Here is a 20,035-nt window from a genome sequence, read left to right as displayed (position 1 = left end):
GTGCCCACTCTGCATTTTGCTCGGTTTTACCTTCCAGTGAAGTGAATGGAGGGTAAAAAGCAGGCAAGATGTAGTAGGTGCTTCCAACCTGAACCCATAGCTTTCCCGCAGGGTGGCTATATTAAGATCAAAATGGAAAACTGAAAAGTAAGAACAGAAAATGTTGCAAAACCACAGTCGAGCAATTCCTGGTTTGAAAGGAGAAAGATTAACACTCGCGCCGGTGCCATTAATCAGGCGAGCCGTGCATTTCCAGCATTATCTGTTTTTGTGATATCAGAAACCTGTAGACACCACAGCACCTGGAGAAGGCTCATTTTCTAGAGCTGCGGAGAGGGAAATAGGAACGGCCAAGCATCAGGGTTACAACCGGATCATTTTAATGACCTTGGGCCACTAAATTGCAGCATATTTTGTCTGCAGTGCTGAACATATTTCCAGGAGGGAGAAGCAGAACTAACGCCCCAGTTTGATTACACAGCGAGAATCCCATTACAATAAATACAGAGAATATGTAATTCTCTGCAATCAACAACTTGTCACTTGATAATATAAACCACAGGGAACTACATTACAGGCATTTTATGAATGATTATTTTGTTATTTTCAGATTCTTGGACAAGCCTTTTCTTCTCTGTCTGATTTTTTTTTGCACTTGTCAAGTTGAGCAATGTTAGCATTAAGAAATAGAACACATTCTATTTTGGGAATGCACTATCAGCACAAAGTGAGCTCAACTCAAGTACATCATGCTTAAGATGCAAAGGATAACACATTCAGCCAGCAACATGCCTGACCCCAAACTCTGGACCAGATTTTCCCAGCCCTAATGAAGCAGAAACTGAGCTAGGAAGAGAGAAAAAAATGGATGGCGAGGCCGGGAATCCCACCTCCATTTCCAATCCCAAGGGCAGGGGACAGCATGCTTCGGAACAGGCTTGCTCCTGTTAATGGGAACTTAACATTGTTGTAGGTTTATTGAGACTTTAGCAGCTGTCAGGAATCAGACCGGGACAATGGAGGTGACGACAACTGGTCGGCCCCATGCTTACGTGAGAAGATGCAGTTCGAAGAGGCACTGAAAGTGTGAGCGTAGCAGAGGCATCCTAGCCTATTCTGTAAAACCTTACCGATTTTGAGGAACAGCTCACTGATGTTTGACTTTGTGGTGACACGGTGGCACAGTGGTTAGCACTGCTGCCTTACAGCGCCAGGGAGCCCGGTTCAATTCTGGTCTCAGGCAGGTGACTGTCTGTGTGGAGTTTGCACTACCTCCCGGTATCTGCGTGGGTTTTCTCCGGGCGCTCCGGTTTCCTCCCACAGTCCAAAGATGTGCAGGTTAGGGGGATTGGCCATGCTAAATTTCCCCTTAGTATCCAAAAGGTTACGTCGGGTTACTGGGTTACGAGGATTGGGTGGGGGCGTGGGGCTAGGTAGTGTGCTCTTTCCAAGGTTTGGTGCAGACTTGATGGGCCGAATGACCTCCTTCTGCACTGTAGGGATTCTATGAAAACACGTTAGCAGCCTACACTGTCTCGGGTTCCAGGCCTCCCACTGTTCTCCTAAATGTGGGAAGTTTTAACTTTGCTGACCCTTGTCAAACTGCAGTCACATCAATGGCTGCCAAAAAAAGTCACAATGCGGCCCACTTTTTGACTGACCCACGTCTGCTTCCGAAGTCCTGGCTAGCTCAATGGACAGAAGGCCCATCCCTGAAACAAGTGGCCCCTGACTTGGCCAAAATAGCTGCCGCTTGCTTGGGGTGGGGTTGTGACCCTGAATCGATGCCACCTTCCAATTCCCACCTCCAACAAGAAAATCCAGCCTCCAAATTCCATTGCACCAGTTTGTGGCTTCTCAGGCTGAGATTAAGGTGGGCAATTGACCATTGCTTTGGTCATTTCCCCTCGGACCTTTCCAGGGCAAAGAGATTGTCATCAGTCGAGGCTGGATTCCAGCCCATGTCCGGGAGATGATAGGATGAGAATTTAACAACTGTAAACGCTCTAAAATGCTGCTTTTATCCCTCTGTAAACAATGATGCTTATCCACTTGAAGGAGTGCCAGGGTTAATCCAGATATTTTTGATGCAGCTGTGTTCCATTCGAGCAGGTTGTGTTATGTTTGACGTATTCCATGCTCTTGCACTGATTATGTTGAACACAAGAAAAGTTGAATGGTTGATGGGCCGCATCAAGCTTTCAATTCTCACTGGCTTCAACAAGCAACAAACAAATTCTCTCCGCTCTTTTAGAATGGACTTTCATCCACCTCATTAACGTGCACCTGTAAAAGCAGCTCTTTCTCCACCACCTCCTCCGTCTTTGAGATCAGACGCTTCTGTAATGTCTGAACCTTCAGAATCAGCTCATATCTGCTTGGATCACTCGCCTGTAACAGATAAGTTTTTTTAAAAATCTTACAAACACTACTAAGGGTTATCCATCTCAATTATTGTTGTGTGTTTAAAGGTTATTCAAAGACATCTTCATTAGAGCCTGCTGTCAGTGATGTCAATTCCTCTCCCTGCCATTACCCCCTAACTATGAGCCATGCATTATTTTATTTCTATCAATTTAAATGGAAGCAAAATCAGGTGGTCTCGTCTAAGGGCTTAAATTCCTCCTCATCAATTTTCCACTCTGTACTCCAGCCATATACCGAGCGAGTTCAGACAAAAGAATCCACTCCCTGACCTTGAGAATCCTCTGGGTGCGATGGTACGATCACGCTGTGACGGAAAAGCGTGCGACGCAGCGTGGTCGGTGAAAGCCGGGAGAAACCGCTCTCAGGATCTACCCGGCTCGCAACGCCTCGCAAGATTCAACGCAATCTCACGAAACGTTGCGATGTGAATCCCAGCCACAATGGGTGGGATCACTTTTTGGCAAATCTGCATATTAGAACGAGGCAGTAAGCCTCACTCTAATGTGCAGATTCCCGAGGTACCTGAGGCTTTGGGATTCAACCTCTTCGCCTCGGAGACCTCGGGCGAACGCTGTTTGGTACTGGTCCCCGTGGAGCGGCACTCGTGGGGGGGGGTCTCCAAGGTGATCGGAAGCCCCCCAGCTGCATGCCCTTTGGGAAGTGTGGTGCTGTGACACTGTTGGTGCCACCTGAGTATCCTGGCATGTGGCTGCCTGGCACTGCCAAGGTGCCCAGGTGGCACTGCCAGCTGGAATGGGAGTGCCAAGTTGGCATTTTTGCACATGCGTGATTGGGCTGGGGTTGCCTGGCATGGATGTTGGGGGGGGGACCCCTCCCATATTGCGTTCAGGCTGAGTGTGGGGAGGTCGGGGATTGTTGTGTGGCACTCGGAGATCGAGATGCCATTTAAAAATGGGGAGTTCTGGCGAGCGGAACTCCCCACGGTGAAAAACGGGGCTATGCACGGCCTCGGCCGCGCGTTCCCTGTTCAGACCCCTAATTCAATGCAAGTCAATGCGTTTAATCGCCATGTGTTTCTCAGCACTGCAAATACCGGGAAACACGCGGCTAAACATACTCACAAGGGGACTTTGTATCCTTTTGGGAAAACCGTGTCCTATATGTCATATTTGCTGTCCTACTTATTGGCCTGTAGACTTCCTGTAATCCATCTCTTATTTGGAACCCATCTTAGACTTGATGGAACGTTTATCTGCCTTTAAAAAGTCCATCAGCCTTAACCAGTTTTCCTGTTTGTGGAGAATGATACAGAGGAGGCTGATTGATCAGGGGACAGGAATGTGGATGTTGCAGCCTGTGCAAATGTGTTTAAGTTTGCAAGCGTTGCCTTTTCTTGTTGGGGCATGTGTATAACAGTGCTCTGAAAACACTGAGAGGTCTCTGGTAACCGTTTGACCTGAAGCTTCTTCCTATAATCTCTGAGTGCTGGAACCTAACAGTGTCTGCTGCTGGAACATCACAAACAGCGGGAAATATTACAGATCCAGTGTTAACCCCATAATATCTAGTTTACATAGATTCACACTGATGACGAACAGGCAAACTGGGGTCTGACAGCACCCAATCCTGGAAAACCGCAGTGAGGCAGACCCAATACATCCCCAAGCAGCTTTCAGCTTCCATCCATCCCAGAGCTACTCATAAATCATTAAGTAGCAGTGGAAAGCCTTAGTTATTATTTCACTTTGAGTTGTTCTGTTCCTCCTAAACGTTGAAATTATTTTGTTTAAGAGGTAATGTTCCAAATTATAAGCAAAGTTCCAGCTGCAAAATTCAAAAGGGAAGTGTCACAGTCTGCCTATCACAGTCTGCCCAAAGGCTCCTTATATCCCTCTTCCTTTGATACAGTGAGGCTAATTTTAGTCACCGCAATGCTCCAGAAAAGGCCGCAGATATGCATAAAGCAGATTAAAAATAGTCTCAATGAATCTTAGTCCATTATGCACATCCTCCCCATTTCCACAGGTGTTTGGATGGGTGGCAAAGGCCCCTTCTTCGAGAAGGAGACACATGTGTCATAACGGCATCTCTCCCATGGTGCCAGTACAGTGTCAGATCTGGCTGCTTAGGGTTTCTAGGTGTTAACCTGGACACAGGGCGATCACGTTCCCCCCCCCCTGACACTTTCAGGTCAACATACTCTATTCAGCTGCAGAGCAAAATCCTCTCCTCTTGGCCCAACAATGTGCATTAATCTAATGCTTAGAATTAGCTCCAAATGCATTATAAACTACCCCCTTTTGTCATACGAGCAATAATCGCTAACAAAATTGATGTTTCATGTCTTCACTATTACTATTCTTGCCTAAAAGACAAGAAATAGTTGCAGGGCATTTCTAAATTATCTAGTGCTCACTTTCAGTGACATAAATATAACTGGGAAAGTATTTTGCATGTGATATACTCATTACAGTCATTATTAGTGTCAAGAAGAAACATTGAGATATGAGGAACTTACCAGGCTCATGCCAGTACTAGTAAATTCTATTGAATTTTTAATAGTTTATTCCTATAAATCACATCCCAATGCATTCTCCTGGCTGAAACAGATTATATAATGGGAAAATTTATATTTTACTCTTGAGAATTGTCTACACAGTGCAAGATTAATATAATATTGTGTGGACCTTGAGGCTGAATTAAATAGAACATGTTTCAGACATAAGGGAGGAAAGGAGGGTTTTGCTGTTAACCAGAAAGTGTTCAAAATATTAATCAATGCAAAAGTGCAAGAAGTAAAATTAAAATCACCTCAAGCTTTCGCCATCTGTGAACATTCAATGGATTTTCCAACTCCTCCTCAAGGGCCCTACACCTTGTCCGTTCCTTCAGCAGTTCTTTCTCTACATGGTAAATCTCACGCCTGCACAACAGATATAAAGCACATCACATTCTTTGCCTTGCTTTTACAATTCCATCTGTGCACCTCAAAAAGAACAGTCTTATTGTTTTGGTAGGGCTACCAACTCCCTGCATGTACGCCCTGTCCTGTCAGAAATTAGAGGGAAGATACTTGTCTATCTGGCTGTAGCAGAGCCATGGGGTTACATTTTACCAGGTGGATTTGTGACCCCGGTAGTGGCCACGATCCTAGGTCGGGAAGTTGGAAATGGCGAGACGTGGGATGCATTTTTCCCTGAGCAGGCCAATGAAGAAGTTGTCTCCAGGAGCCCCATCCAATCAACAGTTTGAAATGAGTTATTGACGGGTTAAGTTAATGGGCAAAAAGTTGGCAAATGGAGTATCATGTGGGAAAATGTGAAGTTGTTTCTTTTGGAAAGGAAAAGAAAAGAACAGAATATTATTTAAATGAAGAAAGCTGCAACACCAGGTGACTTGGGGGCATCAAACACACAGGTGCAGCAGCTAATCAGGAAGGCTGATGAACACCAGCCTCCATGAATTGGCTGCAATGGCATGTCTCCTGCTTAGGGAGACCTGAGCACTGTAATGTAATGCTGGTAACTTAATCAACGGCCTCCCATGGTTTGCGCATTGGATGTGCTGCTGTGAAGCCGCCCTCTGCTCAAATTCCGGGCCACGGACACAGCGTCGTTAGGGAAATTGCAATCCAATCCTGCAGCAGGAATGAATTGCCCTGTTCAGCACACTGCTGCCATAGGGGTAGCTGTTGCTGCTATACTGCCTTGAGGGCGGGAGGGGAGTGAACAGAGGAGGGAACATGCCTCAGAACCGAACTGGCACAACATCCCCCACAACCAGTCTCAAAATTAAACCGTCCCGCTGGGCTGGGGAAAGACTGCCCTTTGTTATTGCTTGGTGTCTTCATTTGCCACCTGGAGCTCCAGGTTTCTGTCCACTGAATATACCGAGCTGCGCTATGCATCTCTGCTTGGCGCCATTGTACTGCAGAGATGTGACACAGATCATTGAGCTGATGAGAAAATTACTCAGCATATGTGGTGGCTGACATGTCAAATGTCACTTGCACAATGTGTTTACACAGAATGTTTACACTTTGGGAGAAAGCCCAGATGGAACTATCTCCATATCAAATATACTAACCATGCAGGCTGCTTTCTTAACTTTCAGACCAAGACCCATTGCAGTTCAAAAGCACCTGAATAGCACACTTCAACAAATTCTTCTATAAATCAGTTATTCACACCATAAAACTTCTTTCCCATTTCATCTATGCAAACATGGTGAATTTCTTCATGTAATTTAGTTAAAGTCAACAAATTGCTATACAAGGACAGTGAATATTTCAATATAATTTACATAAGGACTTAAGCTCCATGTAATTTCTGCAAGGGCAGAAAGTATTAATTTATACTTGTTACATATAGTCCACATAATTCATGTAAGGATAGCATATTGCTGACAATCATTTCCTTTGATTTTTTTAAATCCAGGGATAAGGGACTTCAGTTACGTGGATGGACTGAAGAAGGGGGCGGTTCTCCTTGAAGAAAAGGTGATAGGGAGATTTCATGGGTGTTCTTCAGAACTGTGAGGGGTGTCTGGGCTGAGTGGAGAGAATCTGGTGGAACGGTCAGGAACCAGAGGGCATAGATTGGCAAACAAACCAATGGGGATATGAGGAAAAGATTTTTCATGGAGCAAGTGATGAAGATTTGGTCTGCACAGCATGAGAGTCTTCCAGAGTCAAGTTCAGTTGTGACTTACAAAAGGGAATGGATAAACATCCTAAGAGAAAGGGGACAATTCTCCCATATTGGGCCCAAGAGTTTGCGCCCTCGTGAACGCTATCGCGTTTCACGATGGCGCGGACAGGGCCCGGTCACGTACGATTCTGGACCCCGCAGGGGGCAGCATGGCTCTGGAGCGGTTCACGCCGCTCCAGCCTCCCTTCCCGGCGCCAAATGGGCGTCACGCTAACCCATGCATGCGCAGTTGGGCCAGCTCCATCCTGTGCATACGCCGTTGGGCCGCGCCATTCTGCGAATGCATGGGGTAATTCTTTAGCCCGCCGGCCCCGACTCAAGATGGAGTCGGTGTTTAAGGGCCGGCCACGCCAGAAAGTAGGCCCGGGGGGGGTACCGGCCCGCCATTTGGTGGGCCCCGATCGCGGGCCAGACCCCATCGGAGGCCCTCCCCTGTGAAGGAGCCCCCCTCACCTCCCCCCCCCCCCACCCCCACAGGCCGCCCCGACCGCTCCCACAGAGTTCCCGCTGGCAGCGACCAGGGGTGAAGGCAGCGGCGGGACTCTGTCGTATCGGCGCGGCCACTCGGCCCATCCAAGCCGGAGAATCGGCCGCCCCGCCAATTCCAGCAGCCCATGGCCGGCGCCGTGTTAAACGCGCCGGCGCAAATAGCGGCGATTCTCAGCACCTCGGAGAATCGTGTGCCGGCGTCGGGGCGGGGCAGTTCTCTGGCCCGACACAGGGCTCAGAGAATCGCCCCCAAAGTATATTGCAGGCCTCCGGAGAAAGACGCGTGGGTAAATATTGCTCCAGCAGAGGAACAGCAGAGGCACAATGACCCGAATGGCCTCCTTTGTGCCATAACCATTCTATGATTCCATGCAATCTTCTTGGTTAAAGAACATTTTGGTTTTGTGGACAATGTGGGCAATTTCTCCGGACTGCTTTTTAAAAATATATTATTTTGTGGGTGTCGCTGGCTTGGGCATCATTTGTCCCCCATCCCTAATTGATTGGTGGGCCACTTGAGAGAGAAGTAAGCATCAACCACATTGGTGTGTGTTTGAAGTCACTTTGTGGGCAAACAGATTTTCCCTCCTGGATATTACTGAACCAGATGGGTTTTTACGACAGTCAACAGCAGTTTCATCATTGCTAGCTGATTGAGGCTAGTTTTTAATTCCAGATTTTCTTAATTGAACTCAAATTCCATCAGTTCCCATGGTGGGATGTGAACCCATGTCCCCAGTTCTCTGGATTACTGTTCCGATGATGTTACCACCTTACCACTGTGAGGGCCACGAAAAGTCCAACGCGAGTTTGTGAATCAAACATACCTTACCTTTATTTACATTAATATTTACACAGCATCAGTACTTCTCTATTGGTCTTCTTTCTAGCCGGTACCTAACTGGCCGGCTCTATTTCTACAACAGAAAAGGTTAACGATTGCCCCAACCCCTTATCTAGCGAGGTCATATTCCCCAGCCTCTTAATCACATTTTGATTTGATGTTGGCAAGTTTCCGTTGCTCTTTGTTTTGTTTGGGCAGTGCCCCTACCAGGAGCAGCCCCTTTTAATTTGTCCCTGAGTTTGTTTCTTGTTAGGGAGAAAATAATATATATATTAATAAAAAGATGTTCTAGGTTAAAAGCTGCACATGGGGAGTGGAAAACCGGTAGGCAAAGGTTTAAATTGTTGGATCACACAGAAACCTTCAGAAAACCTGCACTCAGAATAATTTAATCATTTTACAGGTCACAAAACTATGGCCCCAGCTTGTCTGCAGGAGATTCATTGTCCTACCCAGAGAAGGGAACACAAACCCATTAATGCCTCATCAAGGGCTAAAGGCATTATGTCAGGTTAAGGGGAACATTCTGAACATGGTCTGGTAACTTGCAAAACCCATTGTATGAGTAAATCGGTTTCCCATTAAGAGGCTCAGGAAACATCTTTACCGATACCTCCTGATCAAATTGCATTGTATGAAATTTATCGATGCCATCAATGCTTATCTGTAACTGTGAACGAACTTAAAATATATATGCATGAAATCCCTGTAAAAATCAGAACAGACTTGTGCTAGCTGAAGGCAGCAGCAGCTTCAGGTTCTCCTGTTGTGCACACAGCCATGTTACGAACAAATAAAAAGTTTTACCAACACCGCGCGGTTGCAAACGGACTCTGAGCATTTCGTCCCTCCAATGTTTCTTTTAGTATAATTAATTAGATCAACCTTAAAAGACCTCCATGAGGTAACCAATTGTCCCTGCCCAATAGGATCTGTGCAGGTTACAACAACCACCATCTCCCTGTCTCTAATGCAATTATACCCTTCCTTAAGTAAGGAGGCCAAGACTGTACATTGCTCCAAATGCAGCCTAAGAAAGGTCTTGTACAACTGTAACAAGACTTCCCTACTGTCAGATTCAATTCCTCTTGAAATAAACACCAACATTCCATTTGTCTTCCTGATCACTTGCTGCCCCTGCAAACTCACCTTTTGTGATTCATGTACCGGGGCACCCAGATCCCTCTGTACCTCAGAGTTCTGCAGCTTCTCTCTATTCAAATAACACTCTGCTCTTCTGTTCTTCCTGCCAAAAAGTGGACAAGTTCACATTTTTGCACATTATACTCTGTCTGCCTAATTTCTGACCACTCACTTAACCTATCAAAATCATTTGTAGACTCTGTAGTGATCTCTGTATGTGATAATACATGGTCAGTTCATGGAAAGTCAGTATAGACAGATGATCACTAGATGGCAACATTAACAGGACCTATAAAAGGAGTTTCCCGCTCTTTCTTGGTGTGTGTGTGTGGAGAACAGCTGGAATGAAGACGTGATCAGATCAGAGTGCAGTGCATTATCATAATTGCTAATTTAATCTAAACGTACTTATTTATTTTACTCGTTTAGTATTGAAGTGAAAGAACTCACTAGTTTATTATATATTACTCAATGAACATTTTGTCAACATCTGGAAACTTCGACTATTTCTCATCAGAATTCAACAAAACTCGGCAAGACAAAAGGAGTATTATTTATATTACAATATAGTAATATAACAAACTCTTTCAGCGGGATTCTCGGTCCGCCAGCTGCCTTTTTCGGCACGGCGTGCCCCTGCTCGCAGCGGGATTTTCCGTTCCCACAGCCGGCCAAATGTTTCCCATTGTGGCCACCCCACGCCGTGGGGAAACTTGCTGGCGTGGGTGCACTGCCGGCTGACCTGAAGATCCCGCCAATGGAGAATTCCGTAGCTTATTTCCTCTTGGGACCTTACTTTCCTACATATCTTTGTACCATCAGGAAACTTAGCTATAATACACATTCAATCCCTTCATGCAAGTGTTTGATGTAGATTGTAAATAGTTGAGGCCATTGATTCATGTGGCACTCCACTAGTAACAGCTTGCCAAACTGAAAATGACCCATGTATCCCTGCTCACTGCTTCCTGTTAGTTGACCAATTCTCTATCCATGCTAATATGTTACCTCCCCACACCATAAGCTCTTATTTTATGTAGTATCTTTTGTTGTAGCAACTTATCAACGACTATTAAAAATCCAAGCACATCACATCTACAGGTTCCCCTTTATCTACCTTGCGTATTACTTCCTCAAAAACTCAAATAAATTAGTCAAACATGATTTCCCTTTCATAAAAGTGTGCTGAATCTGCCTGATTGCATTATGATTTTCTAAATATACCTCCTTAATAATGGATTCTAGCATTTTCGCTTTGACAGATGCTATGCTAATCTTCTCTATCCTTTCTTGAGAGAGATGTTAGATTTGCTCAACTTGCACTCATACCACTACTCTGTCACTAAATCTTGGCTTGGCTCACTCTCTTTTTTGAGTCAAAGGGACATGGGTTTAAGCCCTTGAGCACCGAATCTCGGATGATACTTCCATACAACACGGAGGACAGTGTTCCACTGTCATAAAAAAAACTTGCAATAACTTGTGCCTTTCATAACCCCAGGACATCCCAAAGTGTTTTACAGCCAATTAAATTCCTTTGAACCGCTGTTACTGTTGCAATGTAGGAAATATGGCAGCCAATTTGCACACAGCAAGCTCCCACAAACAGCAATGCGATAATAACCAGATAATCTGTTTAGGGTCAGTTATGCAAAAATTGGCTGCTGTGTTTGACACCATAATAATTACCACTACTTCATTGTCAGGATTGAGAATTTTATATATTGTGAGGATGTAACAAATGCAATTTAGTTATTTTTTTAAAAGCCTTTTGCTTTGCTACCGCCCCCCCCCCCCCACCCCCCCACCCCCCCCCCCACCCACCCTAGTTCTGCTACACTTGGCTCTTTGACTGTAGATTCAGTTAATTTCTCCTCTGCTTCCGACTCAATCTCCAATTCTCCTCCTGCAACTATTTTACAAAATGTTTGTTAAATTTCACATTATAGTTTTGTCATATGACAAGATATCTTTTCTTGTGACAGATTAATAGAAATCATGTTCTCAAATGATCAGTGACTTATCACTGTTGCCATTCTGCAGTTTAAGGCCAATTTTTCTAATATTATAATTCTGGTTTCATTCGCCTTTAATTCTCATTTTGCTTAACATCACTCATGTATTTTACAACCTTCAATATACAATATATGTCGAACAAGTTCTCAATGTTATTGTTAACTATTTTGGAATTCCTGGGTTGTTTCATTTGCAAATTGCAGATGGAGGTGCAGATGCATCACACTAGGCTCCTGCTGTAGAAACAACATGCTAAAAATGGATTTTCAACACGTATCCAGGATTTGTACCAATTACTGAATGCATAGTTTTCATTCAACAAGCACTTGCTGCAGCACTTGTTGTGCCGAATATGTTTTGTGCCTGTTTATTTGAGAGAATAAGGGCGTAATTCTCTGATAATGGGGCTATGTCCCATGCCCGCGAGAAAACGGGTGCGAATCACTCTGGACTTTCCTGGAGAATTCCACGCCCTGCGCAACATGACGGACCAACACCACGGGCCGGCCCTGACAATATAGGCCGCCCCCCACCCCGAGATCGTGCGTCGTGTGTGCCCACCATTCGGTGGCCCCCAATCGCGAGCCTGGCCGTCCTCGAGTCCCCCACGGTGACAGATCCCCCGCCCCCCCCTTCCCCCCCCAACCAGGGTGGCCACGGACTGAGTCCACACCGGATGGAACCATGAGTGAACTCGGCCAGTTGTCGGCGGTGAATCACGGGAGCGGCATTGGACCCGATCGCGGGTCTGACGCCCATTCTCCGCGCCCGCGCTGAGCGCAATTTCGGCGCGGAGGATCGGAGAATCACGACCTAAAGGTTTATCCATACTGGAGGACAACAAACTAATGGAGTCCCAATTGTCTTGAAAAGTTCCTGATGAAATACTTAGCATTTGTTACCATTAGATTCTGTGCAAATATACTTTGACAAGTATTTAAATGAAGATATAAAGGTATGGATTGAGTGTTTCAGATAAGGTAACAGCAGCGGTGGTACAGACAATGTGATTATGGACTTTCAATTTATTTGATAAAGTGCCAACAGCCAGATCCTTGTTACTGGGACTGTGTTGACGCCGGGGCAGGATTTGTGGAGCAAAACTGGCACCGCACCTGGGCCAATTCACTGACCATTGAGGGGCTAGCACCAGCACAATTCCACACGATCAATTCCAATGAAAAATCAGGTCAGATTTGCCGGGATCGGGATCAGCACTCGAGAGGTTACTAAGCTGCAGCCACAGGTTCTCCGGCCCCAGGCGATTCTCCCCGTGCGATGGGCCGAGTGCCCGCCGAGTTCGGCCGGGTCCCGCTGGCGTCATTCTCGTGTGGTCCTACCTGGCATGAGACCTCGGCATTCATGCTGCGGGGGGCGGCCTGGTGGGGGGGGGGGATCCGACTCCGGGGGGCCTCCACGGTGGCTTGGCCCGCGATCGGGGCCTACCGATCGGCGGGCTGGCCTATCCCGATGGGGGCCTATGTTACTCCGCGCCGGGCCCCTGTAGGTCTCCGCCATATTGCGTTGGGCCAGCGTGGAGACAGCAACCCACGCACATGCGCGAACTCGCGCTGCCCGTGCTTACGCCGGTATCAGCAGCTGGAGCAGAGTGAGGCTCTCCAGTGCCGTGCTGGCCCCTGTGTGGTGCAGGATCACTGCTCCTAGCGGCCAGATGATGCCGTCGTAAAACGCTCCGGCATTTACGACGGCGTCAACACTTAGCCCCAGGATGGAAGAATCCCTGGGTACTTTGAATTGAAAAAAATTAAAGACCAGGTACAAATTATATTATGCAATGGATTTACAGCACTTTGATATAAATGTGCATGGATCAACTTTTAAAGTAGTTTTTGGGTGACATTGAAATGAACTGTAAGGTGCAGAATGATAGACACAGAGGTTCTTCAATCATAGAATCACAAATGGTTTGAACCAAGAAAGGTGAACATTGAGATATTACGGAACACCACCATCTGGTCTGCCAATCAAAACACAGAGTGAGAGAAGGAGTGGGGTTGAAGGGGTTAATGAGCTTTAAAATTGTTCCTGTAAAACTTAATTGTTCAACTGTTTGAAAAGCTTTAGAAATTATTCAGAACATCTGGCATCAAACATGGCAATATTTGAGCTGATTAACCAAAATGTGCTCATACATAACATAAAACTTATGAGGTCATTCGAACGGGTCTAGTGAATTTACAAAGTTGTCCTGCCATTCAGTTACCACTTTCTTTTCACATCTGCAACATGTTAGGATCAATTTACTTTTTGTCCGAATGGCGTCCCGCCAGTAAGTAATAATTGACTTATTGGATATGGCAGCAGAGTGTACTTGGATTAAAAAGTTATTGAGAACAGTTAAAACCAATATTGCACTGAGAAACAAAACTTCACACAAGAGACTGCAGTAGCAAACCGAGTCCATAAATTAGGAGAGGGGGAGGAGAGGGGAAAGAAAAAGACTTGCTTATGATGTTCAATATTTATGCTGACAGTACATCAGTTGAGATTTCTACTAGCTTTTTATATATTCCATTTTATCACAAACTGCACAGGTCCCCTAAAGAATACTAAACAGCTTGGAAAAAGTCAGTCCAATTTATTCTAATTTTGCTTGTCGTGCTTTTATACATTTCACTTGATTCAAATTATTGAGTTCAGTGACCATATTCCTGTGCAGTTTCTGTTAAAGTAGAGCTTAGCATAGAAGGAAAGCTCTAAAGGAGCAGTTATACTGCCAGTTATACTGGATGGCCACTAAATCACTTGGGCTCGTGTCTCAAGTAGTAGTGAATTCTGGTTTGAAAAGGGACACAAAGTCTCTTGCACCTTACTTTATAACCGATCCCCTACAACGCTACAAGGACTCTCTGAAAGCCTTCCTAAATAAATGCATCATCCCTACTCACGTGGAACAAATCATTACAAGGGGACATAAATTAAAGGTGAATGGTGGAAGATGTAGGGGGGGATGTCTTTACCCAGAGAGTAGAGGGAGCATGGAATGCACTGCCTGTGGAAGTAGTTGAGTCGGAAACATTAGGGACCTTCAAGCGGCCATTGGATAGGTACACGGATTACAGTAGAATGATGGGGTGTAGATTAATTTGAATGGACCACGTTTCTGGTGGGTGGTGTTCTCATGTGTAATGGTGCTATTCATGTTGATGATCTGGCACGCCTTGCAGAGATTGCCATGGCAGGGTTGTGTGGTGTCGTGGTCGCTGCTCTGAAGGCTGGGTAGTTTGCTGCAGACAATGGTCTGTTTAAGGTTGCGCGGGTTGTTTGAAGGTAAGTAGTAGGGGTGTGGGGATGACCCGGTCAAGATGTTTGTCTTCACCGATGACATCTCGAAGGCTGCAAAGAAGATGTTGTAGTTTCTCCGCTCCGGGGAAGTACTGGACGACGAAGAGTACTCTGTCGGTTGTGTCCGGTGTTTGTCTTCTGAGGAGATTGGTGCGGTTTTTTGCTGTGACGCGTTGGCACTGTCAATCGATGAATCAAGCAGCACGGTAGCATTGTGGATAGCACAATCGCTTCACAGCGCCAGGGTCCCAGGTTCGATTCCGGCTTGGGTCACTGTCTGTGCGGAGTCTGCACATCTTCCCCATGTGTGCGTGGGTTTCCTCCGGGTGCTCCAGTTTCCTCCCACAGTCCAAAGATGTGCAAGTTAGGTGGATTGGCCATGATAAATTGCCCTTAGTGTCCAAAATTGCCCTTAGTGTTGGGTGGGGTTACTGAGTTATGGGGATAGGGTGGAGGTGTTGACCTTGGGTAGGAGGTAGGGTGCTCTTTCCAAGAGCCGGTGCAGACTTGATGGGCCGAATGGCCTCCTTCTGCACTGTAAATTCTATGAAAATATCCCTTTCATATGAGGACATCTTTCAGCTCTGTAGATGTCAGTTACGCTCCTCCTCGTCTGAGCAGATCGTGTGTATACGACAGACTTCTTACAGAAACTCAGCACCTATGGGCCAGTTGAACCAGGAACATTCCTTGTCACAATGGACATCTCGGCACTCAGCACCAGCATCCTCCATGACGACGGCATTGCTGCAACAGCCTCAGTACTCAACACCGACAACTACCAATCTCCAGACCAATTCTGTAACTCATCCACTTCATTCTGGATCACAACGTCTTCAACTTCGACAACAAGTTCTTCATCCGGACACACGGAATAGCCACGAGGACCAAAATCGCACCTCAATACGCCAACATCTTCATATACAAGTTTGAAGAAGACGTCCTCACCGCACAGGACCTTCAACCGACGTTATACACCAGATACATTGATGACATTTTTTTCCTTTGGATCCACGGCGAAGAATCACTGAAACGACTACACAATGACATCAATAAGTTCCATCCACCATCAGACTCACCATGGACTGCTCTGCAGAATCGGTTGCATTGTTGGACACACTCACCTCCATCAAGGACGGTCACCTCATCACTTTGCTTTACCGCAAACCCACAGATAACCTCACAATGCTCCACTTTTCCTGCTTCCACCCTAGACACATAAAAAAAGCCATCCCCTATTGGCAAGCCCTCCGTATACACAGGATCTGCTCAGACGAGGAGGAGCGTAACAGACATCTACAGACGCTGAAAGATGCTCTTGTACAAACGAGATATGGTGCTCGGCTCATCGATCGACAGTTCCAACATGCCACAGTAAAAAACCGCACCAACCTCCTCAGAAGACAAACACGGGACACAACCAACAGAGTACCCTTCGTCATCCAGTACTTCCCCGGAGTGGAGAAACTACGACATCTTCTTCGCAGCCTTCAACACATCATCGATGAAGACGAACATCTTGCCAGGGTCAACCCCACACCCCCACTACTTGCCTTCAAACAACCGCGCAAACTCAAACAGACCACTGTTTGCAGCAAACTATCCAGCCTTCAGAACAGTGACCACAACACCACACAACCCTGCCATGGCAAGCTCTGCAAGACGTGCCAGATCATCAACATGGGTACCACCATTACACACGAGAACACCACCCACCAGCTACGTGGTACATACTCAGGCGACTCGGCCAACGTTGTCTACCTCATATACTGCAGGAAAGGATGTCCCGAAGCGTGGTACATTGGCGCGACCATGCAGACGCTGCGACAACGGATGAACGGATATTGTGCGGCAATCGCCAAGCAGGAATGTTTCCTTCCAGTCGGGGAACATTTCAGCAGTCAAGGGCATTCAGCCTCTGATCTTCAGGTAAGCGTTCTCCAAGGCGGCCTTCAGGACGAGCGACAACGCAGAATCACCAAGCAGAAACTTATAGCCAAGTTCCGCACACATGAGTACGGCCTCAACCGGGACCTTGAATTCATGTCGCATTACATTCACCCCCCACCATCTGGCCTTGCCTTGTGAAATTCTACCAACTGTCCTGGCTTGAGACAATTCTCTGACCTATGATTAACCTATGATTATTCCTCTCTCCAGTCGCTCTGTCTGGACCTGTAAAGACTTAATTACCTGCAAAGGCTCGCATTCAAAGTATCGTCTTGCATCATTGACTTTGTCTCTATGTTTCTGGAACCCACCTCTTCATTAACCTGAGGAAGGAGGTGTGCTCCGAATGCTAGTGATTTGAAACAAACCTGGTGGACTTTAACCTGGTGTTGTAAGACTTGTTACTGTTTATAGAAGAGAAGACAATGTCTCCGATAGTGTATGCAAGGATACAGCATGGGGTTCATTGCTGGCCGCCTATGAATGCACCTTTCAACACCAACATATATCAAATGCAGATGCTTTGAGCCGCCTCTAGTTTCTGGAAAGTAGGCAACCCCGAGCAGTGCCGCACAAAATCATCTTAGGCTTGAATTTTCTCGATACATTACCTGTGTCTGCGCAGCAGATAAAATACTGTACTCAAGGAAATCCAATATTATCCAAAGTAAAACACATGGGATGGATTCTCTGTCGGCCAACGTCGGTATCGGGGTCCACAATGTGTCGAAGAATGGCAGATCATGTGCCCTGCACATACACTTGACGTCAAACGCCCTCTGTAGGCGTGCTTTTGCTACCAAGTCAGAAAAGGACAGCTTCTTCTATTTTCTAGCAAGGTAAGAGGAATGAGAAGAAAAAGAATTTCCTTGCAAGTAAGAAATGGCCAAAGACACAAATAGGCAGAGTACCTACTGGCTAGGATCTCACATCTGAATCTGCTGGGGAGATGCTCAGGAGAGTCCAGAGCAGTTCTAGTGTTAGCTCTGCACAGAGCTCCAGACTCTCTGCATAACAGGCTAAAAAGAAGAAATTTAACTCTGAAACAAAGCAGCATAAAGATGATTTATTGAGGTATGGTTTTGTCAATTATGCCAATGCAAACAAGGATGCAAAGTCAATCTGAGAGATTCATCGGCGGGGTCCTCTGCTTCGCCGGCAGTGCGCACACGTCCGCGGGTTTCCTGGCGGCACGGGATGGCACAATGGCCAGCTTCTGGAACGGTGGATCCCGCTGCAGGCAGGAGCACGCTGTGCCAGAAAACAGGTCCGGCTGGATAGAATCCAACCCCATATGTGTCATATGCAGGGAAGTACTGGCAAAGGGGAGGATAAGTTTCAGATTTTGAAAGAGTAGCAGTGGGGAAAGAATTACGATTGAGGTTCAGACTCCAGAATCAGTTATTGACGTACAGCTGACTCCAAATGAAAAGATTACGCTGCTGTATCAGACCTGTGATAGCACAGTAAAAACATACATGAGGCTCTCTGCATTCTGCAGTTGCATCTCCCAGGAGTATCTAGTGCTGGGTAAAACAAGCATTTTGTTGCTATTGCCCTTCACAGTGATCCACATATGTAAGCTTGATTTCATTCTCACAAAGATGTAGACGGCACAAAGGAAATGGCTGAAGTCTAAACCTGATTTTCACATTACCCTCTCCTCCTGTGAAAATGATTGGAGTGAGATCCGGAGGACCAAGCAGGCTCCCCTTTCACATTAAAGGTAAGCGAACGTGGCATGTGTTGCAAAGATCAGCCGGAGTGGGACGCGAAGGTCGACCAGCAACGGTCCCGAGATCGGCCAGTTGACAAAAGTGGGTCCCGGGAAATAAAGTTTGAAAATTAGGATATGTGAACAGTTTTGGGACTAGCCCGAGTTGGGTCCCAGTGCTGTCTTGGCGAGAACGGGCCCAGTATCATACGAGGTGGAAGTTCAAGTTAGATCCTAAAAACACACTTTGACCACTTGAAAAGTAAGGAGTCACATGAAGAACCAGTGGGTCACTCTGCTCCGCTTATACCTGGCAGTCATGTTATTGTGAGTGAAAGAAGTACAGAAGCAAGTCAACCTGAGTAAGGGCCAAGTACTTGCAGGAACTGAAGAAGTAAGAAGCACCGATGCACTTTTACAAGTTTAGAGGCCAATTTCTGAAAGTCAAAACAAAGCTAACTGTGCTGTGGAAACACCAACTGCTGAGCTACGTCGCTCCAGCAGAAGAGAAAGTCCCCAGACAAGCTGAACTTATGATGGACTGTGTTAAAAAACTTGTCTATTGTTGCTTGATTGTAAATGGTTTAACTTTTATTCGAATATGGTAATAAGGGGCTAAATGGGGAGAGGGATGTAGCTGCGAGCCCCTTTAAGGTGGTTGAGGCTTTGGGGGGGGGGGGGTCATATGATACGATTGGCCAATCAGGCCGGAGAGCGGGATTCCTGGAGCTTAGCGTGGACTTTCCCAGCCAGTCTTAGACTGGAGTTGAAATAGTTCGTAGCACATTTCTTATACTCTGTACATAGTTTATTCCTTCTAATCAATAGTTTGCTTAGTTGTAAACTTGGCGGTCGCTCATCCTTGAATTATTACAATTCCCAATCCTAATTCCCATCCATTGGGAACGGGATGGGCCTGCAGCAAGTGTGATGATATTCATCAGGCAAGTTTGTACATAATGTTATGCACAACCTCCGACCACTAGGTGGCAACGTAAACCCATCAGTAGTCTGGGAGTTGGGAGTAGGTCGTGCTGGAGGATAGACATATTTTGCTGTAGTTTCACAATAGTTAATTAGTGTTCGCAGTTTATTATTTTATTTATCCCAGTTATCTCATCACGCAGTTGTTCTACAATAAATTATTTAAACTAGATGTTCTGCAGTTCATCATTCACTTTGGCAAGTCTACAGAACATGACAGCAAGATTCTGTCTATTTTCTGGCATCCATGCATAATCTCAGCCACAGAGAATGGTCACTTGATAAGGTAGTGCTATGTGGCCAATGCTTGAGGAAAAATAGGACCAGCAGAAGAACAGCTTTTTTGCTTTTAAAATTAAGAGAACATTTTCTATGGATATGATCAAATGGTTGTGATCATGTTACTGGACTCAAAACCCAGAGGTTTAGATTAATCAACCAGAGAAGATGGGTTCAGACCTAAGAATGGAAGTGTGAGTTTAAAAACAACTG

General features: G+C 46.0%; 1 protein-coding gene across 2 annotated transcripts in view; it reads right to left on the bottom strand.

Moving 5' to 3' along the window:
• The window catches only part of cfap58 (cilia and flagella associated protein 58), a 257,337-nt gene that overhangs the window by 110,197 nt on the left and 127,105 nt on the right, over nucleotides 1-20,035 (bottom strand). For both annotated transcript variants that reach the window (XM_038773430.1, XM_038773431.1), the window contains 2 exons: nucleotides 5,200-5,311; nucleotides 2,287-2,391 (listed from right to left, as the gene is read on the bottom strand). In XM_038773430.1, the coding sequence (XP_038629358.1) occupies nucleotides 2,287-2,391; nucleotides 5,200-5,311 (217 nt within the window). The remainder of the gene's footprint in view (nucleotides 1-2,286; nucleotides 2,392-5,199; nucleotides 5,312-20,035) is intronic.

This window comes from Scyliorhinus canicula, chromosome 16, assembly GCF_902713615.1.
Source record: "Scyliorhinus canicula chromosome 16, sScyCan1.1, whole genome shotgun sequence".
Taxonomy (NCBI): Eukaryota; Metazoa; Chordata; class Chondrichthyes; order Carcharhiniformes; family Scyliorhinidae; genus Scyliorhinus; species Scyliorhinus canicula.
This window is presented reverse-complemented; position numbering and strand designations above follow the sequence as displayed.